This window comes from Martes martes, assembly GCF_963455335.1.
Source record: "Martes martes genome assembly, chromosome: 1".
Lineage (NCBI taxonomy): Eukaryota > Metazoa > Chordata > Mammalia > Carnivora > Mustelidae > Martes > Martes martes.
The window spans coordinates 48,873,707-48,888,121 of record NC_137888.1 but is presented as its reverse complement, the minus strand read 5'-3'; the positions used below and the strand labels follow the sequence as shown (position 1 = coordinate 48,888,121).

The 14,415-nt window shown below is 40.3% G+C and overlaps 1 protein-coding gene across 1 annotated transcript in view; it reads left to right on the top strand.

Moving 5' to 3' along the window:
* The first annotated feature begins 2,076 nt into the window (after window positions 1-2,076).
* The window catches only part of ZBTB11 (zinc finger and BTB domain containing 11), a 32,215-nt gene continuing 19,876 nt past the window's right edge, over window positions 2,077-14,415 (top strand). The window contains exons 1-3 of the mRNA XM_080799964.1: window positions 2,077-3,456; window positions 10,855-11,090; window positions 12,048-12,279. Coding sequence (XP_080656090.1) covers window positions 3,147-3,456; window positions 10,855-11,090; window positions 12,048-12,279 — 778 coding nt within the window. The 5' untranslated portion in view covers window positions 2,077-3,146. The remainder of the gene's footprint in view (window positions 3,457-10,854; window positions 11,091-12,047; window positions 12,280-14,415) is intronic.

Sequence of the window (14,415 nt, the reverse complement as noted above, 5' to 3'; positions counted from 1 at the left end):
GAATTAGAACCATAGTTAAAATTGCAAAAAGAAGAATGGTAACCTGATGTTTAAAAAATACTTACTTGGGTGTAAAATGTGATAAGGAAGAAAACTAATTTGAGTTAAGAATAGGCCTGCGGGGCACCCGGGTGGCTCAGTGGGTTAAAGCCTCTGCCTTCGCCCGTAGTCAAGCCCCGCATCAGGCTCTCTGTGTCTCTGCTCAGCGGGGAGCCTGCTTCCCTTCCTCTCTGCCTGTCTTTCTGCCTACTTGTGATCTCTGTCAAATAAATAAGTTCTTGAAAAAAAAAATAGGTCTGCGCTGGGATGCCTGGGTGGCTCAGTTGGTTCGTTGTGATCCCAGGGTTCTGGGATGAAGTCCCTTATGGGTCTTGCTCAGCAGGGAGCCTTTTTGTCCCTCTGCTGTGCTCTGACAAATCTTTAAAAAGAAAAAAAAAGTAGGCTTGCTCTGGGGTCCCTGCAGTTCAAGGGATTGAGCCGTGCTGGGCTCCCTACTTAGCGGGGAGCCTGCTTCTGCCTCTCCCTGTTTGCTGTTTGCATGTACTCTCTGTCTCTCAAATAGAAAGTCTTTAAAAAAAAGACAAGTCTTCCACTTCATATAAGGTGGATCATCTTGTATTCCATGCTGCCAAGTTAAGACTGTATACAGTGAATAAGCCTCATCCTCATTTGAGAAACATCATTTTACACATAGATTACTTAGGTAAAGGTAAAAATCACATCCCAGCCTCTCCACACACACCTACATTCTATCCAAGATGATGGAACTAATGATCTGTGTAGGTCATGTTATATTCAAGCATTGTACTAGGTGTTGGGAATAAATAGTCCTTTTGGGGGGACTTGAATACTAAAAATATGTGTAAAATTAATCCTAAAAAAATATGCAAGATACACTGGCTCTGGTTTAGAAACAAGCTTTTGCTTGGGGAGAAGATCATTTTTATTGTGGTAGTGTTTTCTTTATGAAATTACAGGGAACAATAAATCATTATTTAGCTATTAACAAGGAAAGCTTAGCCAATCAAAATACCCAACTTGAATTTAGAGTTACAGAGTTCTAAAGTTTGGACACACAAAAAAAGTTTTAAAGAACTGCTTTACATCTTAATACAATGAAACTGCCAATTCTGATTACCTTTGATTACTGGGTAGCCTGTTGCCCAGCAGGAGCTAGAAATAAACACTGAATAACTGTTAAGAGGATGGCAAGCTTAGCTTTTAGACCAATTAGACCACCTGTAAAATCTTTTTCTTCGTTTTGGCCCAAAGGCACAGGCGAATCCAAGTATGGTGGGCTTCACAATGCTTTTACAGGTTTGGTTTTGTTTGGCAAAATCTGAATTGGGTGTAAGGGGATTTAAGGTTTTTTATTCACTTACACGATTTGTTAAATTTTTATTTAAATATGTTATAAATTTAAAGGGGGTCGATTTCACAGCTGAAGAGTGATGATGCTGACCCAGCACACAGTTCTTGAAGCATTGATTTGAATATCTGCTTTGGGTGCCCCACCCCAAGGAGGGGAGGGGCGCATCTCCACCTTCTAATTCTTCCTTCCAGAGCTGTCTCTGTGAATTGAGTGACCGTAAATAAATTACATATCTGGTCGTTCTGTCTGCGTCTCGGAGCTCACTTATCTACAGCCAGAGTCATTCAAGGATGCTCCTCAAGTATCTAGGCCATCCGCTAATTCCTGCAACCCCCCACCCACAAGTACTAGAGACTGGGTGCCATCCTATATTTTGAGCCCAGTGCATTCACCTGTTGTCTGCCCTTAACCTCTCTCCACAAAAGAGCCTAACCCAAAGACTGCAGACTCCAGCCTGAGGAGGAGGGGTTGGCCAGGAGTTCTCAGGCGCCAATAAAGCACTGTCAGTACCTGACCCCTTGTCAAGCACGATGTCATAGACCTGTGGTCTTGTCTGAGCGGCAGATTAGAGGGGTGACAGCAGCCATCACTCTGGGCTACCCGCTAAAAGTGTGAAACAGGACACACAATGCACACTGGAAAATGCAGTTCAAGTCGCCTCAGCCTTTTTTTTTTTTTAAGATTTTATTTTTTTATTTGACAAGAGATTACAAGTAGGCAGAGAGGCAGGCAGAGAGAGAGGAGGAAGCAGGCTCCCCGCTGAGCAGAGAGCCTGATGCAGGGCTCGATCCCAGGACCCTGGGATCATGACCTGAGCCAAAGGTCAGGTGGCTCTAACCCACTGAGCCACCCAGGCGCCCTTCGCCTCAGCCTTTTGTGCATTCAGTATGTATTGGGTGTAAAACTGAGTATTTCCCCCTAAATTTATGTAAAAATATGTGCAAATTAAGCTGCAAGAGTGCTTCCTACGCCTCCCCACTCGTTGCCAATATCGTTACCTTCATATATAGAAAACTGCCCCTATGTACGATTATTCCAGAAAAATCCCGACTATTCCATACGTGATTTGGAGCCAACAGTTTAAGTTTAGAAATTACAGTAAGTCCTATCATTGAGGGACTTGGATTTTAAACGTTAACTGATAATTCCTTTACATGTGAATGGGACTGTCTTTGGTCTTGCGTCCATAGGCTTACATTTTACTAAAAGCCTCAAAATCTGATGCTTTCCTGTTGTCGGGGGATCTTAGAAGGTAGGAACATACTCTTCTACATCTCGGCGTACCTCGGACAAGATAACAACAGCCCACCAACTCCTACACGTGCTTAGAGTATGGGAAAGAGGGGAAAAATAAATGGGGAAACTGCCAGGACTTAAGATGTCTGTTCGAAGCCACTTTGGTCCCCCAGGAAGGGCCTACCCGCTTCCAAAATGTCCGCCAGCAGTCCTGACGTCACTCGGTCGGCCAGAAAGCCAGTGCGCTCCAATCAGGACTCAGTCCCCTCACCCACTGCCCTTGATCACGTCATTTCCGGTGGTGCAGCAGCCATTTTGTCAGTCGCCAGCGGATCCCGCGCGCTGGGGAAGTGCAGTTCCCCCTGGTTACCAATTCGTCCGTTCTCCCTTCGCGCTGCGGGCGCCGTCGAAGAGCACTCACCACTGATACAGCCGTTCCTTCCTACAGTGCCACCGCCGCTGTTGCATCCGCCCGGAGCTAGTGCGCTGTCTTCCTCCCCCACCACTGACAGGCGCCCTCAGGGAGCCGCCGTCAGCGATGTCAAGCGAGGAAAGCTACCGGGCCATTCTTCGCTACCTGACAAACGAGCGTGAGCCGTATGCGCCGGGCACCGAGGGCAATGTCAAGCGTAAAATCCGCAAGGCAGCTGCCTGCTATGTGGTGCGCGGTGGGACTCTGTACTACCAGCGGCGGCAGCGGCACCGCAAGACCTTCGCGGAGCTGGAGGTGGTGCTGCAGCCGGAGAGGCGCCGGGGGCTCATCGAGGCGGCGCACCTGGGCCCCGGCGGCACTCACCACACCCGGCATCAGACCTGGCACGACTTGTCCAAGACTTACTGGTGGCGAGGTAGGATCTCGCCCGTGGCGAGGGGACGGGCGGCGGCTTGTTGCCCAGGCAAGGCCCGCTGGCAGAGGCGGGCCTGTTCGTGCACGAGCGGGTTTGGGGGTCCCAGACGCCCCTCGCCGCGCCAACCTGCGCTCGCCGGCGGAGCGGCTGCCAGGCGGAGCCGAGAGGGTGGGGGACGCGAAAGGAGCCGCACTTCCCACAGGAAGGAGGCCTGGGAAGCTGGGGGCGGGCCCTGGCCCGGGGTGGGGCGAAGGGGGCTTCCCCGGGGGCCGGGCCAGCCGCCGGGAGGGGACGGGCGGTGCGGGCGGCGGCGGGCCCGCCTCCTTCGGCTGCGCAGGAGGCGGTGACTCCCGCCCTCCCGGGACGCTTCTGGACGGCGGGGTCGGCGGCGGTGCGGAGCGGCGTGTCGCGCCTCCTAAAACCCTGTTGTGCTGATGGTCTGGGGATGGGACGGTCCGCCCCAAGCCGGGGCTGCTTGCTCCAGCCGTTTCCGCTGGGTTTTGGCCTGCGGTTTTGAGGTTCTCTGGACCTGCCTGCGCGTATTCCTCAAATTGTGCTACTGCGGCGTAAATAAGCAGTAAGGCAGTTGTGCGCAGAGGTGATCTCAAGGGACTGTATGGGAACAGCCATCTCCAACTTCGATTATGGGGCAAGGATTCTGTGTAAAGAATAACAGATACCCTTCATTCTGAATGTTTTCCTGTCCTTCCCTCTGATACTGTGAAAAGCTCTTTGAAACTCTGAGGCACCATGTATACCCAGAAAAGATACGGTTACTGTGTTTCTAATAGTCAGGAAATAACTGCTCTAAAGTTGTCTTGACTCCTTGGGAACCAGGCAAGGGAAGGAGGGCAAGGGCCTTTACCTCTCTCACTGTCCACAAAGTTGATTTACATTCATTTACGTGGACACTGTTCAGTTGGAATTAGTGAAAGTTTTGCAGGCCCTGATAAACGGTTATGTCTGGAAGGATTCAGCCTCTCACTCTCCTTATGGCTCTGGAGAAGTTAATGAGTCTTGGTTACTTATCTGTGAGTAAAGAAACTAGACTACTCAATACTTTCTGAAGTTCTTTTCGGTTAATGAACTTTGTCATCAAGCCTATTGACAAACTAATGGGTGGTCCTTCCTTTTGTTCCTTAGAGTTCTTTCATGTTTTCAAAAAGGGTCCAGCTCTCGTCTTAAGTGCTTTCCCGTGACTTATTTTCTATTTTAAACCAATATTTGAATGAAATTCCTCTAAAGGGAAAAAATTTTGAGGGGTGAATATGGAGTAAATGCATTTTGTTAGAGCTGGTTTGGTCAGACCTGGTTTTCTTGAGCGAATGCTTCAGGTTTGATACTTTATGACATCTTGGGGTGCCTGATTAGTTCAGTCCAAGAAGCACCTGATTCTTGATCTCTGGGTGGTAAGTTCGAGCCCCACCTTGGATGTAGAAATCACTTGAAAAAAATTTTTTAAATACTTTATGACATATTAAAAATGACAATTATAGTTAAAAGTAAGCTTGATCAGATTTTTACATCAGGTGTAGCTCTGAGCTCTTAGTTTGTTTTTCACTCATTTATCTTGATAAAACCTTGTAAGGTGGAAACATTTATAGCTCTATTTTACAGGTGAGAAAACTAAAAGCACCAGGAGGTTATATGTTAGAGGTCACGCAGTTACCTTTGTAATTTCACACTCTTAACCACTGTTAATATGGTGCTGTAAGGGTTTAGTGTTAATAATTTTCCTTCCCACGACCCCTGGGTGGTTCAGTCGATTAAGCATCTGCCTTTCGCTCAGGTCATGATCTTGGGGTCCTAGGATGGAGTCCAGCATCTGGCTACCTGCTTCTCCCTCTTCCTCTGCAGCTCCCTGTGCTTGTTCTCTATCGCCCACTCTCTCTCTTTCTTAAATAAATAAAATCTTTTTAAAAAAAAATGCCCTTCCCTGAATTTTTTTATCTGTGAATGATAGCGAATGAAGTTTGGTCGGGCGGCGGGGGTTTGGTTTTTGGTGTGCAGTGTCTTAGACAAAAAAAACTGAGACCATGTTTACGTTTAATTGAAAAATGAAAGAGATACATTTGTTATTTGCATACATTTGTAAAATTAAAAGTCCTTAAGCAACTAGATAGCTATTCTTTTTTTTTAAATTTTTTTATTTTAATAAACATATAATGTATTTTTATCCCCAGGGGTACAGGTCTGTGAATCGTCAGGTTTACACATTTCACAGCACTCAACTAGATAGCTATTCTTGAAGTACAGTACTTATGGTACTAAACCCCTGGCAAGAGAGGCCCTGAGATCCTTTCAGAGGATCCACAAAGTCAATTATTTTAATGATAATTCTAAGGCATTATTTGCCTTTTTCACTCATTGTCTCCCAGGTATACAGTGGAGTTTTCCAGAGGCTCCGTGACATATGATATATGGTATTAAATTGAATGCAGAAGCATATATGATGATCTGTCTTCTGTTGAGCCACAATTAAGAAGATTTTCAAAAATGTAAAGTAGTACCCCTTTTCTTACTAATTTTATTTTGTTTTGGAAAATAGTGATTTTTCATAAAATGCTATTTTGTTAACATTAATGAGTTTTCGTTATTTGATGATCTCATTACATATTATTTTAGTATTTCTTCCTTTAAAATAAAAATTTGGAGGACCTATCTGGTTCATTCCATAGAGCATGCGACTCTTGATCTCAGGGTCATGAGTTCAGACCACACATTGGGCATAATTTACTTTTAAAAAAGAAAAAATAATAAGAATTCATAATAAGCATCAGAGAAGTTTGCCTCCCATTATTAGATTTTCATTTTTAAAAGTTTTTTTTTAATAGCTCTTCATTTTGATATTTAATACATGAACACTTGGGTTGTTTACTTGTTTCTACTCAAAATATACATACTCCAGAGCCATAGTTGTATCTGTTTATCTGAAAGCTTAAGATTTGATCAATGTAGGTGCCAAAAAAAGAACTATTCCAGAGTCATTCCACTAGAAGTTGTATCAAGGACAGTTTACTGAGATTCATTATATATTTTGCTTTTTCAAAATTCTGCCATCATAAGTTATATTCTAGTGCTCAGGCAGGTTTGTAGCAATTTCCCTCCTTTGAGCATAGTTGAAAAACTTGAGAGAAAGAGAAGGAGAGTGCCTAACATTTACATATAGCATATTTGAGGATGTAAAATGTTAATAAATATTCTTGTGCCCCCCCCCACACACATCCTCTTATTTTATCCTGTATTGTATTATGTGGTGCAGTTTCAAAATAAATGATTCTCTCCCTTGCCTTAGTCAGATGCTGATGGGTGGGGAATTTACAGTGAAATGCTTCCAAAAGCATTATTTTTGTTTAAACTATGGGATAAATGGATTCCACTGTTATATGGTCTAGAAGAGGAGGATGTAAGCTCTAAAAAACCCACCAAAAACTGGGTCTTTGTAAATATTAGGTATAACTAACCATTGTAACCTCTTTGAAGAAAACAAAGAAGGAAGAACTAAAATGTATGGAGCTAGAAGTGGGAGCCCCCGAACTGGGGGTGGTCTTTGTATCCATAACTGACAGGGAAGGAGGTTCTTGAACAGCTGACAGGAGCAGATTGTTCAGTTTGTCAAATCTCTAAAGCATTGGTTCTCAACCCAGGGACGATTTTGCCTCTCAGGGGACGTCTGGCTGTGTCTGGAGACAATTTTGGTTGTCATAACTGGGGGTGATGGTGGTGGTGGTTGAGGTGTTGCTGTTGACATGTAGTTGAGGAGAGTTCAGAAATGCCCCTAAACTTTCTACAGTAAGAACGGATAGCACAGACCTTTGCACCCCTCCCCACTCCCAACAAGAATGATCTTGGCCCAAAATGTCAACACTGCTGAGGTTGAGAAACCTGCTCTAAAGAAACTGTTTCTCAAGTTGTTTTATTAGACAACTACCCACTAAGGTCTTTCATCTTTGTTTTTTTGGTGTGGGTTTTTTTTTTTTTTTTATTCTGTGTTCAGTGAAGAATCTTTTAATGGTAACTTGGTGTTTTATATGAGTTTTTGGTTTTTGTTTTGTTTTTTGTTTTGTTTTTTAGTACCATAGAGGTTGATCAGTGATTATTACTGTATTTAACAAATAGTTATGTAGTAACTATGTGTCATATATTGTTCAAAGAGTTTTATAAATATTAACAATCACAGCAGCACCTTATTGTTATCCCATTTTACAGCTGATGACACAAAGGCATAGAGAGGTTTAGCAACTTGGCCATGGTCACAGAGCTAGTTAGTGGATTCAGATTTTGTTGCATAAGTAGTTTCAACCCTTTGCAGTAATGTAGTAAATTAACTACATTTATACATTGATGCCTTTTAGTGGTTAACCTGAGTCAGTCTTTCAGCTTAATCAATTCTGGATTAACTAAAGAGGTCAGGTTTCTGAATCTGTAAAGCTAAATTTAAGATGATCCCATCAAAACATTAACACTCAGATGAAAGGATTTGAAACATACCGGGTCCCTTTCGAGACAGTTGTTAGACTATCATACATTAATCATTCTTTCCTGCAGTTTTTATTATTTTCATCCTTTTCAAATGCTTCATATGTAGTTTCTCCAATACCATTTGAACTCAACCAGTTTATAGTGTAATCAGACTTATGCTGTATGCAGAATATATTGAACTGTGTAGAATCATAAAATGTTTGGAAATACAGCCAAAATTAATTAGGGAGAAAAATGCCTTCTTCTTTGTTTCTTGTGAACATGGAAATTTCCACGTTTTTTGTTTTTTACTTCGAAATACATATTTTCAGGAAACTTAAGTGGCTCAGTCGGTTAAGTTTCCAACTCTTGATTTTGGCTCATGTCACAAGCTCAGGGTTTTGGGATTGAGCCCTGCATCAGGCTTCTTGCTCAATGCTGAGTCTGCTTGTCCCTTTTCCTCCCCCTCAGCCCCATGGCCTGTACATGGGTGCATGCGGTCTCTCTCTCTCTCTCACAAATAAATAAAATCTTAAAAAATAGATATATTCTCTTACATGTCTTTTGTTTTGTTTTTTTTTAATCTTTTTTTTTTAAATTTATTTATTGGACAGAGAGAGAGATCACAAGTAGGCAGAGAGGCAGGCAGAGAGAGAGGAGGAAGCAGGCTCCCCGCTGAGCAGAGAGCCCGACGCGGGGCTCGATCCCAAGACCCTGGGATCATGACCTGAGCCGAAGGCAGAGGCTTTAACCCACTGAGCCACCCAGGCGCCCCTTCTGTTCTTTTTTTAAAATATTTTATTTATTTATTTGACACACAGAGAGAGAGAGATCATGAGTAGGCAGAACAGCCGGCAGAGAGAGAGGGGGAAGCAGGCTCCTTGCTGAGCAGAGAGCCCCATGCGGGGCTCAATCCTAGGACCCGGGGATCATGACCTGAGCCGAAGGCAGAGGCTTTAACCCACTGAGCCACCCAGGTGCCCCTTCTGTTCTTTTTTAAAAAATATTTTATTTATTTATTTGACAGAGAGAGAGATCATAAGTAGGCAGAGCAGCCGGCAGAGAGGGAGAAGCAGGCTCCTTGCTGAACAGAGAGCCCCATGCGGGGCTCAATCCTAGGACCCTGGGATCATGACCTGAGCCGAAGGCAGAGGCTTTAACCCACTGAGCCACCCAGGCGCCCCTCCATTTACTCTTCATTGTATGTAAAATATATATATATCCCTCCAGCCTTTTCATCACTTTTTTTAATCTGCTCGCTACATACCTCATACTGGTATAGACTTTTTATTGACTTTAGCATTTTCAGACGTTAGAATATATATTGTCCTCTAAATATGCACATGCAAATTCACTTTTTATGGAAGTTTTATTTAGCCCTAACCCATTATTTCCTAAGTTATGTTTTGGGTGGGGGGGAGGGGTTCTATAAACGAATAAATTTGGCAAATTCTTATTAAACATATTTCTTCACTATAGAACTCTCAGAGGTTTGAATATGATAATACCTATTATGTGCATGTAAAATGAGAGTATAATTTTCTGAATTTATTAGTCCAGTGTATTTTTAAAGTAAGTATGGGACTTTTTTTTTTTTAAGATTTTATTTATTTATTTGACAGAGAGATTGAGCTGTCATAAGCAGGGAGAGCGAGAGGGAGAAGCAGACTCCCTGCCAAGTAGGGAGCCCAATATGGGGCTCGACTCCAGGACGCTGAGATCATGACCTGACCCAAAGGCAGCCACTTAACCAACTGAGCCATCCAGGTGCCCTGGGACATAATACAATTTGAGAAATATTGCTTGAATATTATCTGAAGGTTGAAAGTACAAGGAACCATGGTATAATTTGACATCTTGAAATTATTTTCAGGAATTCACTGTCTATATCATTTTAGCTTATTAATGAGCCTTTCATTTATGTTTTACTTGGGGGTTGTGGGGAAGAGAATCTTCTGTCATAGTGATGGACAAATGTCTTCCTGTGTAAGTTAGCATAATATACTGAAAATCATAGGCATTTTGGAGGCCCAGTTGTGCATTTTAGTTTAGCAATTGACTTTGGACCAGTTTCTTAACCTCCTAGAGCTTCATTTTCTCATTTGTAGGATGGAAATTAATTGGTCTTATTTTACAAGTGGTGTTCCTCCCTGCTCCTTACCCCTACCCCAACATGCTGACCTAGAAGTTGAAATTCAAAATAGGGTTTTGTGAGTGGTTTGTGTACAATCTAACTTTTGTTAGATTGTTTATGCTGTTTTTTCATACAGCCCTAAAATCTCATAGCTTTCAAAAATGAGATTGATTTTATACTTTCATCACAAGTTGTGGTTGTAGGTCAGGTTGCAGTTGACTCCACCTGTCTTTTTCAGGCTCTGTCAATTCGGACTCTAAAGGATGGCATTTATCTGGAACATGCTGTCATTTGAGAGAGGGGACAAAGATCAGAGCCCTGGAGGGAAACCATGCCTTTTAAAGCTTCTGAGATGTGGCACACATTATATTTATTCATATTCCATTGACCAAAGCAAATTGCATGGTCAAGCCTGATGTTAGTAGGGTGGAGAGGTAACCACATTATATTACTGTTCATGAAGGTTATATTGGCATTTTCATGTAGTTCCTTTAGCATGAATGAGTTGCACCTGGAAATGGGCACTGTTACATAATTATCTTATATGGTGGGGAAGTGAATAACTAGGAATAAACAAAAATAAGCATGGAAACAAACCATCATTTATAACCTTACATCTATGAAAAAGATGTACTTTATGTTCTAAAAAAATCACTTTTACATACTTTATGGGACATGTGTATGTCTGGACATATGCACTCAAACATATATCAGTACACATAGATTAACCAACAATAAATAATTTTTAATTTTCAAATGAGAACAGCATTAAATCTGACTTTTTATTTTTATATTTATTACAGGTATATTAAAGCAAGTGAAAGATTACATTAAACAGTGTAGCAAATGCCAGGAGAAACTAGATCGCTCCCGTCCAATATCAGATACTTCAGAAATGTTGGAAGAATTGGGACTAGATCTTGAATCTGGAGAAGAAAGTAATGAATCAGAAGATGATCTGAGCAATTTTACTTCACCTCCAACTACAGCCTCCAAGCCTGCAAAAAAGAAGCCAGTATCGAAACATGAACTTGTATTTGTAAGTGGAAATTTCCATCCACCTTTAACATCTGTAACTAATATATTAGTATTTATAGTCTTGGTAAATTTTTTTCTTAAAGTACTGAAATGGCTTGACTGTTGGCACTGAGGTTGGAAATTTAAGTAATGCACTTAATATCTCAGGTAATGCACTCTCTTGTTACATACACTAAAAGTATGCTAATACTGCTTTTTCATTAATCATAAATATTCCTGTTGTTTCTTCTCTTCAGAAGTTCCTTGGTTTGTTGTTAATCATTCTTCCTGTCTTTTTAAATGGTATATTGGTACAGGTAGACAGAATACATTTCTGGAAGCAGTCTCTAGGTTGTGAAACAAGGTAAAATTAAACTGGCTAGGCCTTTATTTTTTACCTGCAATTACTTTATACATCATGAAGTTTCTGACTGGAAATAAGAGGCAGCAAGAAGTGAGATGCAGGTTTCACTGGGTCAAGTAGAATGAACACAGCAGAATATAGTGAGAATGACCTATTTAAATATATAGATAATAAATATTTTTTTAAATATATAGATATTTGATGGGACGCCTGGGTGGCTCAGTTGGTTGGACGACTGCCTTCGGCTCAGGTCATGATCCCGGAGTCCCGGGATCGAGTCCCGCATCGGGCTCCCAGCTCCATGGGGAGTCTGCTTCTCCCTCTGACCTTCTCCTTGCTCATGCTCTCTCTCACTGTCTCTCTCTCAAATAAATAAATAAAATCTTTAAAAAAAAAATAAATAAAAATAAATAAATATTTAGATATTTGAATACATAGAGATAAATATTTAATTTTTATTTAAATATATAGATAATAAAGAACATCTTGCTGTTTTCTTCATATTAATTAATGGTGTCTTTAAAAGTGAATAATGTGTCATGTTTTAAATTCTGTTAAAGGTAGAAATACAAATGATATATAATACAACTCTTGGTCTTAAACTTATTTTGATAGGTTGACACCAAAGGAGTGGTGAAACGTTCTTCTCCAAAACATTGTCAGGCTGTCTTAAAACAGCTCAACGAACAGAGACTCTCCAACCAGTTCTGTGATGTTACTTTGTTAATTGAGGGAGAAGAGTACAAAGCTCATAAATCTGTTTTGTCAGCTAATAGTGAATATTTTCGAGATCTTTTTATTGAGAAAGGAGCTGTTTCCAGTCATGAGGCAGTGGTGGATCTTTCTGGTAAGAATTTTCTAATACTCTTGCTTTTGTTTTTAAGTACCTACTGGAAGAAGGGGTGTGTGTGTGTGTGTGTGTGTGTATGTGTGTATGTGTGTGTGTGTGTGTGTGTGTAAGTACCTACTGGAAGAAGGGGTTTGTGTGTGTGTGTGTGTGTGTGTGTGTGTGTCTTAGAAACTCGGGATTTATGCTACAGTGGGAGAAGCCCACCTATAGTTTCCAAGGTAGGGTTATAGAAAAGGCTGTCATTTTCTATCACTACCTCTTTGGTGAGACAAATGTAGCAGTAGAAAAATTTCTGAGATTAACATAGCTAAAAACAGTTTGAGAGAAATCCATAACTGCATCAGTGTTACATTACACTAAGTGAATATGTTATTTAAAAATTGACTGTTAAAAAAATTGACTTCCTGTATCTTATGTTGTGGAACATGTAATAATAGAGCACCTTTGTAGGTCTGTTGTTTCTCATTTTTAAAGATTATTAGAATTCATTAATTTGAATAATCAAACTGTTAATATACATTAATCAAAATTCTAGGTGTGGCTTTTTTCTTTGCTTTTATTGTTATTGTAAATGAATAATTTGACTTTCTTTTGGCCCACTAGAACTTATATATTGGCTTAGGAGTCAACAAATGAAAATTTAGGAAGAATTAAAATAGGTAACCTTATTTATACATTTTTTCATAATATTAACTTACTGTAACTCCTGATTACTGAATTACTGACATCACTGTGTAAAATATTATTTTCCTTTTCTGAAACAAAAAAGTGACTTTGTCCAGGTATATAAATACTTAATGTAGTTAACCACTGGTCCTTTTCTACCATATGTGTGTGTGTGTGTGTATATATATATATATAGATATAGATATAGATATAGATATACACATTTTATATTTTATTTAAAGTAGACTTCACACCCAATATGGAGCTCAAACTCGTGACCCCAAGATCAAGGGTTGCATGCTCTATCCACAGAGCCAGCCAGGCACCCCTACCTCATACTTTTAAAAATCACTTATTCTGGGAAGGCAAATAACGTGTATTTTTTCTTTGCCGTAACTATGTTTAATTATTAAAAAAAATACTTATTAAGCATCTGCTGTGTGTGAGGAACCAGTCTAGGCTCTGGGGATACAATGGTGAGCAAAGATTTTCATGGAGCATAGAATTACATTACATTTTAGATTAGCGATATTTTCTTTTTTCTGGGTTTGATGACTTAGGAGCAAATAGGAGAAAATATGTCTTATACTGGGCAATCTGAATAATAAAACTCATCACAGATGTAGTCTTTTGATATAAGTTAGCTTTGGGATTTTTTTCCCCTGTGTTTTATGCATCTTAAGCAGGAAGAGAGGTATATGAGTGTTCTTTTTCAGTTTCTCAGCAGGTTAGCGAATGAAGTGTTTGCCCCAATTAACTGCAATACAGCATCCTAAAATTCCAATGAAATACCTCATTTATTTTTCATCCTATATGCTTATTTTTATATATTGTGCAGCAAATATAATGTAATTCAATAGGCAAAGTAGATGGTTTTTATTTTGTTTAATATTAGGTAAGGAATATAAAACATATACAGTATAAAAAGATAAAATGTACATCTTTTTAAATTACCCAATTAATGTAGTTGAATTAATTTGTGTTTTCCTTTATTTGTTTATGCTTGTAAAAAATTTTTCTGTACTGTCATAAAGACATGTTCATAGATTTTCTTCTTAAATTTTCATAGTTTTTCTTTCATATTTAAGATTTAATCTGTTTGCAGTTTATTTTTGTTGGTGTGAAATAGGTGTTTGATTTCATTTTTTTCCCATTTTAATCATCGCTTCTCTCAGAGCCCTCTAGTGAAGACGCCATCCTCCTTGTCAGTTCACCATTCAGATTCTCTTAACAAAACAGTCCCACGAGTTTGGTGCTGAGTCTGGGCTTTCTTCTAGTCTATCGGTTGTCTTTCCATACACTATTTTCACTTGTCTTAATTACCTTACCTTTACAATAGTAAGAGGAGTCTCCCACATTTATTATTCAGGTGGGTCTTCGTTTCATAACCCTTTGCTCCATAAAAACTAAAAGCAGCTTGTCAGTTTATACACCGAATAGTGTATTTTGATAGAGATTACATTGAAT